Source organism: Salmo salar, chromosome 12, assembly GCF_965601325.2.
Source record: "Salmo salar chromosome 12, fSalSal1, whole genome shotgun sequence".
Classification (NCBI taxonomy): Eukaryota; Metazoa; Chordata; class Actinopteri; order Salmoniformes; family Salmonidae; genus Salmo; species Salmo salar.
The window spans coordinates 10,828,519-10,844,866 of record NC_138302.1 but is presented as its reverse complement, the minus strand read 5'-3'; the positions used below and the strand labels follow the sequence as shown (position 1 = coordinate 10,844,866).

The following is a 16,348-nucleotide window of genomic DNA, read 5'->3' as shown; positions in this document are numbered from 1 at the left end:
TTAATTAAGCGCCACAATGCTCGGTCTGAACATTAACAAGCACCGCTTGCGTTTAGGTTTTGGAAACTGAAGGACCTTAGCTTTCATATCTGCAGTTTTTATAAATATTTTACAAAAGGTTCAATTAATACACACCTTAACATTTTGTTGCAAATATATTTTCAGATTTTGTCTGTGGTTGTGGTTTGCGCAAATGTGTAAGCTAGTTCAAACCCTTTCCCTCGAACCTCTCACCCTTTCGCGACTGCACTCTCTTGTCCTTTCCCAGCCTCCGTACTTTCTGCTGGCCCCGCCCCTTTGTTGCTTCTTCTCGAAAGCGTACAGGCCGCTCTTTGAAAAGCTAGCTAGATAGCTAACTAGAAGACTATTGAATACTTCGAAAGGGAAACATAAAACTTGAGCTGGTGAGTAAAGCATTAGATATCTACCAATGGTCATAACGGGTCGCCCAAACGTTATTAGTCGTTAGGTGTACATAACCACTAGCTAGCTATCTGCTCTTCAGACCAGCTGCTGTTTAGCTTGGTAGCTAGCTAGCTAATAGCTCATTCTAACCCATTTGAAGCTGTGCTCAAACTCAGTCGATACACAAATACAATTATTGTTTTCTGACTGGTAACTACATGCAGATCGATTTTAGCTGTATAGAATCAACGAGTTACTGTTGTACTTGATGTTCGTGTTAGCTATGTTGGTTAGCCTGTTAGCTAGCGGAATTATGCTTCCAGGTTGGATCCTTCAAAATAAAAGCCCTCATAGGAATATTGAAATTAATTCATGGTCACTGATATTGTTCTATTTAGTAAAAACATATTTACAATGAATGATAGAATGTAACGATTTGACACACTTGACAGCAATGGAATCTGACTATACATGTGGATCTTGGATGGTACAGAGTTTTTGTATTACACCACATTCTCCTATCTACACAGGTGACCTCACAAGGAATTCCCCTCCTGCTCAGGTGGGAGGAAGAAGCCGTGGGCCAGAACCTGGAATAACTTGTCTTGGTCGGAGACTCACAAAGCAGCACTTTCTAAAACTCCCAGTGGGAGGAGAGATCTAGGAGACCTTTGAATCCATATGAAAGGAAAGACACCTGACCCTATTTTTGACCAAGACACATAGTAACTCATCAGAATAGGATCATTAAGAATCTGCTGGGACAAAATGGACCGAGAGAAGGGAATGTTGATGGATGAAATCGAAAAGGGTTTATGGAATTTAACCGAGGACAATTTACGTTACCTTTGTGAACGTCATGGACATGGTGGCAAAGATGGCTTCAAAGTTAAAGCAATGGATCACCGGTCGTTGCGGCGTAAAATCCTGGAGGAAATGTGGGACAATACGGATTCAATGATATCAGAGGAGCAGGGAATGTCTTGGTTAGTCCAACTGAAAGACGACATCAGGAGGATACAGGAGGAGGGTAGCAGTGCTGATGATGATGATGCTGTAGACTGTGACGAAGAATGGAACGGAGAGGGCGGGGTTCAGTTACCTAGCAATGGGTTGGAGGTGGAGCCCATGAGTTCCAGCCAATCTGATGATGATGGCGCTGTAGACTGTGATGAAGAAAGGGACGAGGAGGTCAGGGATTGGATGGCTAGCGATGGGCTGGAGGTGGAGTTATCTCCAGAGAGGCACACACCAGAGCAGAGGGTGAGAGGGGTGAGTATTTGATTTCCCAGTCTTACATTTTGTTTCGCAAGTCTTTCCTTGATTCCTCGACTTTCCTTTATAAAAGGATCTGATGTTCCTCCTCTTGGTCTTTCTCCACATCTGGGGTGTAATCATTATTCCAAACAGTTGCAAAACGTTTTTCAACTGGGAAAAAAGTGTTTTATATTAGACAAAGTCGGGTAGATCCCTCCCCGTTTTCATTCCGTTGACTTCTGTTTGTGTTCTAGTGAATACACCCCTGGTGTTCCTCCTCTTGGCCTTTCTCCTTCAATGGATTTTGAGAAGTAGTTTGAATAATTGAGGATGAGAGGAATTGAGGAAAGACTTGACGGGTAGGAGAGTGTTTCCCACCCTGTTTCATTCGGTCACTATTTTTACCATTTCCAGGACAAGCCTCCCCGGCCCGCCTCCTCCCTCTCGAAGTCTCCGGGTCGTGCGTCCCGCGGTAGCGCCCTACTGCGCTGTCTGAAGAAGAGGGTGTCTGTGCAGCTAGACGACAGCAAAACAACTCGCACAGGAGAGAAATCTCACAGCCCGTCTAGTGCTAAACGATGCAAGAAAACTCTCCCAGGAGACAGGCCTAGCTCCCATATCTGTGATCACTGTGGGAAGAATTTAGGAAGTCAAAAAAGCCTGAAAAGCCACATGCGCGTTCATACCGAAGACAAACCTCATGAGTGCTCCGAGTGTGGGGAGACGTTCCGCCTGTTAAGAAGCCTAAAAAAACATCAGAAACTTCACACGGGTGAGGTTAGAGGGACGAAGAAAGTCAAAGTTCCGCATCCGTGTCCTCACTGCGGGACGATGCTAGCTTCCAAGAAAGAATTAAAGGATCATCTGCGAATCCGCCACACTGAAAAAACTCAGCTCTGCTCTGAATGTGGCAAGAGATTCTCTAGCACCTACGCCCTGAGGAAACACCAGAGACTACACACTGGGGAACAGCTCCACCTCTGCCCTGACTGTGGGAAGACCTTCTATACTCAGGCACACTTGATATCTCACCAGAGGGTCCATGCTGAACACAGGGAAAGGCCGCATGTGTGTCCTGTCTGTGGGAGGGGCTTTACAGCAGCTTCATCCTTGAAGTCGCATCAGAGTATTCACACTGGAGAGAAACCTTACCTCTGCTCTGAATGCGGGAAGAGTTTCAGAACATTAGGACACTTCACAACACACCAGAAACAGCATGTAGAAGCAAAGCCATCTTTCCCTTGCCCTGTTTGCAATCAGTGTCTCTCAACAAAGCGCAACCTGATATTTCACCAGAGAATGCACACTGGAGAGAAGCCTTACCACTGCTCTCAGTGTGACCGGCGCTTTGTTAATGAGCAGAAATTGAAAAGTCATCAGCGTGTACACACTGGAGAGAAGCCCTACCTTTGCTCCCAGTGTGGGAAAAGTTTCGCTCTTTCACAAAATCTTAAAAAGCATCTCAGGGTGCATTCGGGTGAGAGGCGTTACAGATGTACCTATTGTGTAAAGAGTTTCATTTCTTCATCTGGTCTGAAATCACACCTGCAAACACACACTGGAGTGAAACCCTGCCACTGCCCTGAATGTGGGAAAGGTTTCTCAGAGAAGAGAGCTCTAAAGAATCACATGCTCACACACGGGAGAGAAACCGCTCCAACGTTCCAATGTCTGTGAGAATGTAACTCAGCACCAGGAGATACACACTGGGGTTGAAGAGCATAAATAACTGCCATTAGACTGAGTCGCTCTGGATAAGAGCGTCTGCTAAATTACTAAAACATTTGAAAATAAAACATAGATATTGTACACCGCTGTCTTCCCGACTCCCACGTGATAGTTCATTTCTGTCTTATTTTCTCTGAAAAGGCTTACTAAGAAACTACCATAACTAGTTATTTTGTGTCTGGGTGTTCTGTTTATGAATTGTCTGCTTGCTTTGAACTGTTCTATCTAGCCTGACTCCAGAACCTGTTTTGTGCTAGTATATATGTGTGTGTGTGTGTGTGTGTGTGTGTGTGTGTGTGTGTGTGTGTGTGTGTGGGGATATATATATATATATATGACTCCCATTTTGGCATGTATTTAGCAGTGTATGGTGCAGTACCAATGTGGCCACTAAAAGGACACCACTTGCCTGTTTTTTAATGTTGTGAGGTTGTTTCACTTGTCTTCTACTATGGTGGGCTCGCGCTATGGCAGTTTTAGAAGAAGTCTGCCAAGACAACTGTACAAATCTGAACGAAGCAACAAGATAAATACATTATGGCATCTTATTCCCGAGGTAACAAACACGCCTGCACTGATCTGTCTCGTATCTTTTGCAAAGAGTCATGGGATTGATCAAAAGGACTCCGGCTGTTATAACGTTCAAAAAATAATACTGAAGTGAAGTAAATTCCTTTGAAAAAACAGGCTGAATTTAAGCGAAATCAATAATTTAGATTTTTTTTTGCTGAGGATATCTTAGTCGTTTACTTTTACATCTAGCTACGGTGTTTTTGTGTTTGTACAAGCAGTATTTCTAACTTAAATTTGTCCAACACAGACAAACGAAGGGGCCAGGGTTCAGGTCTGGAAGCACGCTTTCCACTGTACCCAGAGGGCAGTTTTTGTACTGCAGTGTGCCTGACATCTGGCCCACAAAGACCATTCCCATTGATGGTCCCATAGAGAAGTCAGATTTAAAATTCCTAATAAGATACTTTACCCGTCACCTTTGTGCACAAAATACCAGTTAAGACCATATTTTTCTCCATCACTCACAGCCGAAGACATTAACATTTTACATTCAACCAATGTCTGCCATGTTTAGGCCTCCCGAAAGGCCTCCCGAGTGGCGCAGCGGTCTAAGACTCTGCAGTGCTAGAAGCGTCACTACAGACCCTGGTTCGTTCCCAGGCTGTGTCACAACCGGCCGTGATCGGGAGTCCCATAGGGCGGCGCACAATTGGCCCAGCTTCGTCCAGGTTAGGGGAGGGTTTGGTCTAGGATAGGCCGTCATTGTAAATAAGAATTTGTTCTTAACTGACTTGCCTAGTTAAATAAACAAATATATTTTTGGATGACGTGATGATGTCATCACTGCGCGCGGTGCTCGCTGTGCACATTGAGTGCTAGTGTGCATGTGAGTTGGCCCCAGTGAAAAGGATGCAACCCGGAGATATACAGTGCGACAGGTAACCTAGCGGTTAAGAGTATTGGGCCAGTAACCGAAAGGTCGCTGGTTCGAATCCCTGAGACGACTTGGTGAAAAATCTGCCCTTGAGCAAGGCATTTAACCCTAATTGCTCCTGTTTTATATAGACTGTCCACAAGTCAGCGTTTTGCGAACGTGAGTAGGTTAAGTTGAAAACAACAGTCTTCCATTTTGGATGCTGTCTCCAGTTAATTTATAGGCCGAGGCTACAAATATAAAGTTTTCACTCCCGCCTCCGTCCCTCCCCTTTAGAAACATCTTTCTCAAAACTAAGGATACAAATCATGTTTTGCGTATGTGTTTATTTTACACACACATTCAAGTTTTTCTCTTTAATCTATGCTTTACTCCCCCTCTTCTGAACCCTCGACCAATGTGATCGACATGGTGCTGTAGCCTCTGTAGCCTCTGTCTATAAACTCTGTGGCAATTTTGAAAGAATATTCCCAAAATATAACTGTCTGTTGTGACAGATATTGCCTTGAATAAGGCGCCGTCTTCACACTGCATTGGAGCAAAAACGATCAGCGTTTTGTGTGATGATGTCATCTTTATAGTTATACTGCCATGTAGCCAGAGTTACTGAACACTAAATGCTTCCTCCATAAGCTAGCTAGCTACTGGCAACATTATGTTATCACAATAAATGAGTTTGTATTAATAATAATAATATCCATGAATTAAATGGCAGTTTAGAAGAAGTCTGGAGAAGCAACTAGCTACATATGTGTTTATATATTTATTTAAAGGTCTAGGCTCCAATTCTTCTGAATGACTATCTCTATCCACTTCTTGTAATGTGTCATTGTTTAATAACTAATGAATGATATTTTAACAGACCCACGTTATGTTCCCCGAGCGCCGAAGACGTGGATTTAAGGCAGCCTCCCTGCACCTCTCTGATTCAGAGGGGTTGGGTTAAATGCATTTCAGTTGAAGGTATTCAGTTGTACAACTGACTAGGTATCCCCCTCTCCCCTGGACTCCCAGGAGTCATCTTTTAGTTCTACATCAATACATGCACAATTCATCATGTAGATTATAGTGTAGTCTGTAGTTTTTAGCTTACACTGTTCATAGTGTAGTCTAGTTTTTATCTTACTCTGTTCATAGTGTATTCTGTAGTTTTTAGCTTACTGTTCATAGTGTATGTGAATTGTGTAAATGCTGCGTGTATAACTTGTCCGTATATTCTGTTTATTGTCTGTCTGTAGCCTATATTCTGTTTATTGTGTCAGCACCATATCACCGAGTCAAATTTCTGTACATGCAAATGTGTTTGGCGAATAAAGGTGATTCTCCGTTCTATCTGTTGATTGGAGGGGGAAGTTACAGATGTTGACATGTCTCACACAGTTGTTCATCTAAAGTTTCATGTTGATATGTTTTTTTTTTATGTTTAAAAATTAAACACGTGTTTTTCAAATAATAAGTATGGTTTGTTCCTGCTTGGCCCCAGTGGTGAGACTGGTTTGGATGCATGAAGTAGAGCAAATTTTTCGGTCTTGTATCGATCTTTCTTAATCCAGGGTTTCCCAACCAATCTCTGTCCTTTGGACCCCAAGGGTTGCCTGCCCCCCCCCCCCCCCCCCCCACAGCTGATTCAAATAATCAACTAATCATCAAGATTTGACCATTTGAATCAGCTGTGTAGTGTTAGGGCAAAAAACAAAACGTGCACCCTTTGGGGTCCCGTGGACAGAGTTTGGGAAACGCTGACCTAGTCCCGCAGAAACTAGAGCGGTTTGAAGTAAATAGAAAATGGTATGTGTTCATTAGTTGCAGACCATAGCAAACAGTTTTGCAACATAAAATGTTATGCAATGAAAACTAGTTTCGTTTGGACAAATCCCTAGTGAATACACCTAATGCATTGATTTATAAATCATTTCATAAAACTACTTTCAAATTTGCTTTCACCACCCCATTTGGTAAATTGCTCAATCTTAAACATAAAACTAGTGAAAATCACCATTAAACTCACTGAACACTTCTTTCTCTCTGTGCTGTATCATTACAGAGGCGCGTGGGATAATACATGTACTCATTCGTACGTGTACTGAGTAACTGTTCTTCTAATTTAGCTATGATGCAATATAGTGTATCTATGTCCTCAATGAGCATAGTTGTATTACTATTCTCGACTCTCTAACCTCGGCCTCCTGCTCACATGTCGTTTCTACTAGCCAAGCCCCTTTGTTTTGTTCTCATCTCGAACGTGAACAGGTAGCTAGAAGACGACTGAATACTTCCAAAGGATTATGTTTCAATCGAACCGGTGAGTAAATCATTAGGTATCTACTAACGGCCAGGAGGGGTCGTCCAAAATATGTAATTAGCAAGTAGTTAGGTTTACATAACCGCTAATTTAGCTGGCTAGCTGCTCTTCAGACTAGCTGTTGTTTTTAGCTTGGTAGCTAGCTAGCTAATTGCTCCTGTAAACAATGTTTAAGCTGTAGTCAAACTGAGTCGATATTCGAATAAAATGATTGTTTTCTGACTCGTAGATACAGGCATATCGATTGTAGCTATATGAAATCATCAACGAGTTACTGTTGTATTTTCTGTCTGTATTAGCCACGTTAGCTAACGTTAGCTGCTTCTTCTTCTTCTTCTTTAGGATTTGGTTGGCGGATCGCGTCCAACTTTTAGGTGCGTACAGCGTCACCTACTGTACTGGTGAGGCCATTCGGCCAACGTACATTTAATTGGTATGGTAATACAAACTTGGGGAAAAGGAAAATTGCCCTGCCAACTATTAGCCCTCTATAAAAAAACACCACCCCATTCCACTATTTAACCCTCTTCTATTCTACTCCAGACCAACGGTCTGAGAGGACAAAACGCTACCTCTCAACACCCCTCTGCAACTGTTTTGCAGTAAATCCTCGCAATCCCAAGTACTTCTCAGCAACTGCCACCACAACCTCTATTTTCTGTGACTTCTGATCCATTTCTGCAGTACAATTGACAACCATGTCTATGAATGCTAAAAAGCCCACCTTACTGAATCACATTATTTCCTTCACTCTGCCTTGGTCTCTACCTACTCACAGGAATCCTCTCAGGATCCCTCAGCCTGTAACCATCTTCCTCTACCACTCTGTTCACTGCCTCAGCATACAACACCTTCTGTACTACTCTAAACCTGGCAACCTCAACCTGTCTTTCTCTCACCTTACACCTCCGATCTCCAACCCCATGGGCACCCCCACAACTAACACACACACACACACAACTTTCTCCAACGATACTAAACATTCCTTCGTCTCATGCTCTCCTACACACTTCTCACATCTAGGAATCTCCCTCCTACACACTCCCTCCTACACACCTAAAACACCATAGTATTTTCAGAACAAAAGCAGAATAACTTAGACTTTCTAACTTGACCATGTCGGGCAAAGATTTCACATCGAAACTCAGCAGGACAGAGTATGTCTTCTCTGTTTCCCCACGCTCTCCACCAGGTCTGCGTCGTATCAAACGGCGGGCGTTACAGACACTGGGGAACTTCAATTTCAACTGATCCTCCTCAACACTTAATGCCACCCCATGTATCACTCCTTTCAAAGATGCCCTGCTCCATAGAGCAAAGTAAGTCACATGTATTGTCCCTAATCGCGTGATCCGTAGCGCACGCTCCCCCTGGACTGAAGAAACATAGTAAATCATCACTAATCCACTCCGCGTTACTCTCACCACCTCAACAGTCCCCAACCTCTTCTCCACCCAACCTGACAGCACATATGGATCTGCCAAAAATGCAAGGATCCATTCTCTCCACAAATCTCACTCTCACTGGGCCAGAATTATCCTTTTCATCCTCTTGACGAGGCCCGAACTCGGCGCTTCTCGCTGCAGGTTAGCTTGTAGTAGCTGTTGGATCCTTCCAAATAAAAACAAGTATGGGTCGCTGCAGCCCAATATGGCGACCGGAGTATAGGAGAGTGGGTGTGTCGGAAGGAGTGTGTATATAAAAAGCGAGTCAGCTAATTGGGCAGATTTGTTGCCATTCAAGTACGTTTTGTGTGGCTGATTGGGTTGCACAGCGAATCGATAAGCCGGCGACCAGTGTTGTATCGGCCTGCCTGCTGACTTGAAGTGCTTCCTACTGGGTATCACAGTCGTGGCGCTGGCGGCAGCTAAAGTGGCCATGTTTTTCTCTCACAAGATTTTATCTCAAGTAGAATAGCAGCCTACACAAGAAATAACTAATACTGATAACCAACTAGATGCCACCTTGATACATAGCCTACATGCAGTCTGCTACTCAATGGGGAGGGAATGAACGGCAACACCGGGACACAGTGCCCTTCGCTACCGCTTGACAAGCACTACTGTCCAGCACCGGCCTGGGAAGTAGCTACCTAGTAGCCAGTCACAGTAAGCACACGCATACAACTCTTGAAGCAACAGTACACCCATCATAGATCATTTGAATCAAAAATAAACAATCATTTGTTTTCTGACTGAAAATGTATAATTATTTGTGTAAAACTAACAGTGAAATACGTCTGACTCATCCTCTGGCTTCAGAACAGAAGTCCAAACTCTCGCGGTATGGTAGCTCAATGTACGGTTGTTGCGTTTTAAGAAATGGAAGGGGGAAAAACACAACTTATAGCAGAGTGCTTTTGACACACCCACCCCCTTCGACACACCCACTACTTTCCTTTTGACACACCCACTACTTTCCTTTTGACACACCCACTACTTTCCTTTCGACACACCCACCCCTTTTGACACGCCCACTACTTTCCTTTCGACACACCCACCCCTTTCGACACGCCCACTACTTTCCTTTCGGCACACCCACCCCTTTTGACATGCCCACTACTTTCCTTTAAACTGATGGGCGATTCACGACATACAGTACCAGTCAAGAGTTTGGAAACACCTACTCATTCCAGGGTTTTCCTTTATTTTGACTATTTACTACATTGTAGAATAATAGTGAAGACATCAAAACTAGGAAATAACACATATGGTATCATGTAGGAAACAAAAAAAGTGTTAAACAAATCAAAATATATTTTATATTTTATATTCTTCAAAGTAGCCACTTAACATTCTCTCAACCAGCTTCATGAGGAATGCTTTTCCAACAGTCTTAGAAGTTCCCACATATGCTGAGCACTTGTTGGATGCTTTTCCTTCACTCTGCGGTCCAACTCATCCCAAATCATCTCCATTGGGTTGAGGTCAAGTGATTGTTTACATTTATTTTGTTTACAAACTAACACTATATAGTCTCAAAATATAGTTAAAACTGTAATTTAGATTTCATGGATGGTCAGTCAATGAATTTGAGAGTGGTTAGATTTCTCCTGCCCCATCCCTCCGCTTTTTATCAAAACAGGGTCAGGGATGACGCTTTGTTATTGTTTTAACTGCTGATCGGTGCTTTAAGTAAAAAATGTAAGGTTGACAATCTAATGTAGAAAATGGTTTGATTTGATTTGACAGACTCTGCAAAAATAGAATGCCGCTACACATCTAGATTAGATGGTAAAAACTGGGTTTTTTTCTCACACCATGTTCTCCTACGTCCACAGGTGACCTCACAAGGAGATTCCACAGGTGACCTCACAAGGAGATTCCACAGGTGACCTCACAAAGAGATTCCACAGGTGACCTCACAAGGAGATTCCACTGCTCTGGTGACAGGAAGAAGATCTGGTGTTATGACAACTCCAGATATGAGTTCTCAATTTGTTTCTTAACACGTATTTTTCTTTGAACTGCATTGTTGGTTAAGGGCTTGTAAGTAAGCATTTCACTGTAAGGTTTACACATGTTGTATTTGGCGCATGTGAAAAACAACATTTGATTTGACACAGGAGAGAGACACCTCACACTTGTTGCAGCTCCATTCAATAACCAGTTGTTATTGCTACTTTTACCAAGAAACATTCAAACTCTGCTGGGACAAAATGAATCGAGAGGAGGGAGTGTTGATGGATGAAATTGAAAAGCGTTTATGGAATTTGACTGAGGACAATTTACGCTCCCTTTGTGAACATCATGGACATGATGGATCTGAAGTTAAAGCAATGGATCACCGGTCGTTGCGGCGTAAAATCATGGAGGAAATGTGGGACAATACTGATTCAATGAAATCAGAGGAGCAGGGAATAACTTGGTTAGTCCAACTGAAAGAGGACATCAGAAGGATACAGGAGGATGCTAGTGGTGCACCGTCGAGTCCCCTCCAGGCTGAGGATGCTGTAGACTGTGATGAAGAGTGGAGCGGAGAGGGAAGGGCTGGGTTACCTAGCAACGGGTTGGAGGCGGAGTCCATGAGTCCCAGACAATCCAAAGACGCTGCAGACTGCGACATGGAGGACACAGATTGGTTACCTAGCAACAGACTGGAGGCGGAGTTATCTCCAGAAAGGCACACACTAGAGCAAAGAGTGAGAGGCGTGAGTATTTATTTTCCCAGTTGGAAAGGGAGTGTTTATTTTCCCAGTTGGAAAGGGAGTGTTTATTTTCCCAGTTGGAAAGGGAGTATTTATTTTCCCAGTTGGAAAGGGAGTGTTTATTTTCCCAGTTGGAAAGGGAGTGTTTATTTTCCCAGTTGGAAAGGGAGTATTTATTTTCCCAGCCGGAAAGGGAGTGTTTATTTTTTTTGTCCCAGTCGGAAAGGGAGTGTTTATTTTTTTTGTCCCAGTCGGAAAGGGAGTGTTTATTTTTTTTGTCCCAGTCGGAAAGGGAGTGTTAATTTATTTATTGTCCCAGTCGGAAAGGGAGTGTTAATTTATTTATTGTCCCAGTCGGAAAGGGAGTGTTTATTTTCCCAGTCGGAAAGGGAGTGTTTATTTTCCCAGTTGGAAAGGGAGTATTTATTTTCCCAGCCGGAAAGGGAGTGTTTATTTTTTTGTCCCAGTCGGAAAGGGAGTGTTAATTTATTTATTGTCCCAGTCGGAAAGGGAGTGTTAATTTATTTATTGTCCCAGTCAGAAAGGGAGTGTTAATTATTTATTGTCCCAGTCGGAAAGGGAGTGTTAATTTATTTATTGTCCCAGTCAGAAAGGGAGTGTTAATTATTTATTGTCCCAGTCGGAAAGGGAGTGTTAATTTATTTATTGTCCCAGTCGGAAAGGGAGTGTTAATTATTTATTGTCCCAGTCGCAAAGGGAGTATTTATTGTCCCAGTCGGAAAGGGAGTATTTATTGTCCCAGTTGGAAAGGGAGTATTTATTGTCCCAGTCGGAAAGGGAGTATTTATTGTCCCAGTCGGAAAGGGAGTATTTATTGTCCCAGTCGGAAAGGGAGTATTTATTGTCCCAGTCGGAAAGGGAGTATTTATTGTCCCAGTAGGAAAGGGAGTATTTATTGTCCCAGTCGGAAAGGGAGTATTTATTGTCCCAGTCGAAGTGTTTCTCAACAGTCCTTCATTGATTCCTAAACTTCCTTCTATAAAAGACATTGGAGGAGAATATCTGAGGTTCCTTCTCTTGACCTTGCTCCTTTTTGAGAAGGAGGTTACGTAATCGTGGATGAGGGGAATTTAAAGACTTCAAAATTAATTGACAGGTAGAAGAGCATTTCCCACCCTGATTAATTCTGTCTATATTTTTGTGATTTACAGGACACGTCTCTCCCGCCCCCCTCCACTCTCCCAAAGACCCTGTGTCGTGTCTCTCCCGGTAGCGCCTTAATTTGGGGTCTGAAGATGGTGTCTGTGCAGCTGATGGACTGCAGGAAACCACCAGGGCAGAAAACCCGCAAGAAAACCCACTCCTATGCTCAAGGCAGGAAGAGTCTTGCCACAAAAGACATTCTGGAGCGACATCTGCTAACTCACACTGGAGAGAAACAGAAAAATATATGCGCTGAATGTGGTGAATTATTCAGTACATTTTCCAGCCTTACCAGGCATCTGCTAACTCATACTGGAGAGAAATGTCATGTTTCTGAAACCACATGCTCTGAATGCGGAAAGACATTCAGTACACATTCCAGTCTTAAGAGACATCTGCTAACTCACACTGGAGAGAAACCGTACATTTGCCCTCGTTGTGGGAAGAGTTTCAATGATCCAGGAAACTTAAAGAAACACATCTTTAGAACTCACTCAGGAGAACATTTTGAAGAGGAACCCGCCGAAAACAATGTTGGTTCCTCAGAACATGATGGGGCCGTGAAGAAACAAGTCCTTCATCCATGTGCTTACTGTGGTAAGAAGTTGTCAACCAAAACAAGACTAAAGATTCACCTGAAGACCCACACTGGAGAGAAACCTCATGTCTGCCCCGACTGCGGGAAGAGCTTTGCTTTCAGTCCCTCCTTGACCAAACATCAGAAACTTAGTCATTCAGAGCACGGAGGAGTGAAACGGCACGAATGTTCAGTCTGTGGGAAAGTCTTTAATCAACCAGGAGCCTTGAGGTCCCATCAAAGAACCCACACTGGAGAGAAACCCCACCTCTGCTCCGACTGTGGGAAGAGTTTCTGTTTTCGTTCGTCTCTGAAAAGACATCAGGTACTCCACGCAGGAGACAGAGCACACGTGGGGCTTCGCACTGTCTGTGGGAAAGGCTTCAGAGATTCTGGATACTTAAAAAAACACCAATCTATCCATTCAGGAGAGAAACCTCACCTCTGCTCCAATTGTGGAAAAACGTTCACGTCCTTCCTTAGCTTAACAAATCATTCCAAATCACATCGTCTAGATGGAAACCAATTCCAATGACCTGAATGTAAGCGCCATTTCCCAACAAAGGAAAGGCTGTCAAGCCACCAGAGGACGCATACTGGTGAAAAACCTTTCTGCTGCTCCCAATGCCACAAGCGCTTCTCTCATTCAAATAGTTATCAAAGGCATCTTTGTATGCACTCCGGTGAGAAACCCTTTGTGTGTCCTCTCTGTGGGAAGCGATTTAACGACTCTTCGAACCTTAGAACACATGTTAGAAGACATAAAGGAGAAAAGGTAGGAAAGACACAGGTCTCTGAGCCATGCCCTCACTGTGGGAAGAGGCTGGCTTCTAAGGCAGGGTTAGAGACTCACCTGCGGAGCCACACTGGAGAGAAACCTCACCTCTGCGCCAACTGCGGCAAGAGCTTCGGCTTCCACTCCGCCTTGAGAAGACATCAGAAAACGCAGCACAGAGAGCAAGTAGCAAAGCCGCACGTCTGTTCTGTCTGTGGGAAAGGCTTTGTGGAGTCTGGAGCGCTGAAGAAACATGTGGTGACCCACGAGGAGAAACAGCACCTTTGCTCCGATTGCGGGAAGAGTTTCAGGGTGCTTCATGCCTTGTCGATTCATCAGAGAAGCAAGCATCAGAAAACAAATGAGCAAGTAAGAGAGAACAATTCGTACCTCTGCCTTACTTGCGGCCAGGAATTCAATTCAAAGCATAGATTGGTAATCCACGAGAGAAAGCACACATGAGAGAAACCTTACCAATGCTCCCAGTGTGGCAGGTGCTTCGCTGATAAGACTAACATGAGGCGTCACCAGACGGTGCACACAGGAGAGAAACCATTCCAATGCTCTGTCTGCGACATGAAGTTCTCTCAAGTTGCCTGTTTAATACGGCACCGGCTAATACACTCAGGTCAGAAACCGCACCACTGCACTTACTGTGACAAGAGTTTCTCTCAGTCGAACACGCTGAAAACGCACATACTAACCCACACCGGAGAGAAACCGTACCAGTGCCCCGACTGTGGGAAGGGTTTCACTGAAAAGAAAGCCATTAAGAAACACCAACGCGACACACACGGGACAGGAGCACACAGCAAGACACTGCTTTTTCATAGAGATTGAGTCAAGACCAGAGCCCTCGAGCAAAGCCCTACCAATGTCCTGACTGAAGAAAATGTTTCTCGGAGAAAAGAGCTCTTGTGAAAAACCAGAAGCACACCGGAGAGACAGCGCCCCCTATTGTTTCATTTTGATCTGAAGGTTTGAGAACGTTTTAAAATAAACATGTGCTTTTTAAAATAATGATTTTTTTTCTCCACTTGGCCCCAATTGTGAGTCTGGTTTGGATACAGCCATGAATTTGAGCTCAGAACATTTTCTGGTCTTGAATGTGATGTTTATTTTTGTATGTTTAGCTGTATAAATTAATCCTCTGGAAGCTAAAGTGGTTTCAAGTAGATAGAAACATGGATTTATATATTGATATTTCAATAATACTATTGCATTCATCTGCTGGTTTTGGCAAATTGCTCAATCATAAACATAAACATTCTAAACAAACTAGTGAAATCACCAGCAAACTGAACACTCCTTTCTGAGCGGTATCATCATGACATGGGCTATTACCCAACGTGGGTAAAACAGGTCATTTCATTCATGTGTACGTGTATTAACTCAACAATCATCCTACTGAGTAATGTTACCTTTTATTCAGCGATAAAGTGTATCCATGTCCTCTATTAGGACATCTTCATTAGTTTTCTCATCTCTCTCTTACCTCTTTACATGTGATAGGAAAGCATCCAACAGGAAGATGTGATTACTGCCAGGAAACAGAGACAGTGGAGCATGTGCAGATACAGTGTGGTCAGTAGGAGAGAGACTGATACAGTGTGGTCAGTAGGAGAGAGACTGATACAGTGTGGTCAGTAGGAGAGAGACTGATACAGTGTGGTCAGTAGGAGAGAGACTGATACAGTGTGGTCAGTAGGAGAGAGACTGATACAGTGTGGTCAGTAGGAGAGAGACTGATACAGTGGGGTCAGTAGGAGAGAGACTGATACAGTGGGGTCAGTAGGAGAGACACTGATACAGTGGGGTCAGTAGGAGAGAGACTGATGCAGTGTGGTCAGATGGAGAGAGACTGATACAGTGGGGTCAGTAGGAGAGAGACTGATACAGTGTGATCAGTAGGAGAGAGACTGATACAGTGTGGTCAGTAGGAGAGAGAAGGAGAGAGATTGATACAGTGTGGTCAGTAGGAGAGAGACTGATACAGTGTGGTCAGTAGGAGAGAGACTGATACAGTGTGGTCAGTAGGAGAGAGAAGGAGAGAGACTGATACAGTGGGGTCAGTAGGAGAGAGACTGATACAGTGTGGTCAGTAGGAGAGAGACTGATACAGTGGGGTCAGTAGGAGAGAGACTGATACAGTGTGGTCAGTAGGAGAGAGACTGATACAGTGGGGTCAGTAGGAGAGAGACTGATACAGTGTGGTCAGTAGGAGAGAGACTGATACAGTGTGGTCAGTAGGAGAGAGACTGATACAGTGGGGTCAGTAGGAGAGACACTGATACAGTGTGGTCAGTAGGAGAGAGACTGATACAGTGGGGTCAGTAGGAGAGAGACTGATACAGTGTGGTCAGTAGGAGAGACACTGATACAGTGTGGTCAGTAGGAGAGAGACTGATACAGTGTGGTCAGTAGGAGAGACACTGATACAGTGTGGTCAGTAGGAGAGACACTGATACAGTGTGGTCAGTAGGAGAGAGACTGATACAGTGTGGTCAGTAGGAGAGAGACTGATACAGTGTGGTCAGTAGGAGAGA

General features: G+C 43.8%; 2 protein-coding genes across 2 annotated transcripts; both read left to right on the top strand.

The window, feature by feature from the left end:
* Nucleotides 1-270: 270 nt before the first annotated feature.
* Nucleotides 271-6,293, top strand: LOC106593629 (uncharacterized). The gene is made up of 3 exons (XM_014184995.3): nt 271-404; nt 936-1,677; nt 2,077-6,293. Exons 2-3 carry the CDS (start codon nt 1,174-1,176, stop codon nt 3,337-3,339), a joined length of 1,767 nt encoding a protein of 588 aa, XP_014040470.1. The 5' UTR covers nt 271-404; nt 936-1,173; the 3' UTR covers nt 3,340-6,293.
* A 584-nt stretch (nt 6,294-6,877) lies between these two features.
* LOC106593693 (uncharacterized) lies at nt 6,878-15,922 on the top strand. The gene is made up of 4 exons (XM_045690657.2): nt 6,878-7,139; nt 7,482-7,513; nt 10,420-11,289; nt 12,459-15,922. Exons 3-4 carry the CDS (start codon nt 10,798-10,800, stop codon nt 13,560-13,562), a joined length of 1,596 nt encoding a protein of 531 aa, XP_045546613.1. The 5' UTR covers nt 6,878-7,139; nt 7,482-7,513; nt 10,420-10,797; the 3' UTR covers nt 13,563-15,922.
* The last annotated feature ends 426 nt before the right edge of the window (nt 15,923-16,348 follow it).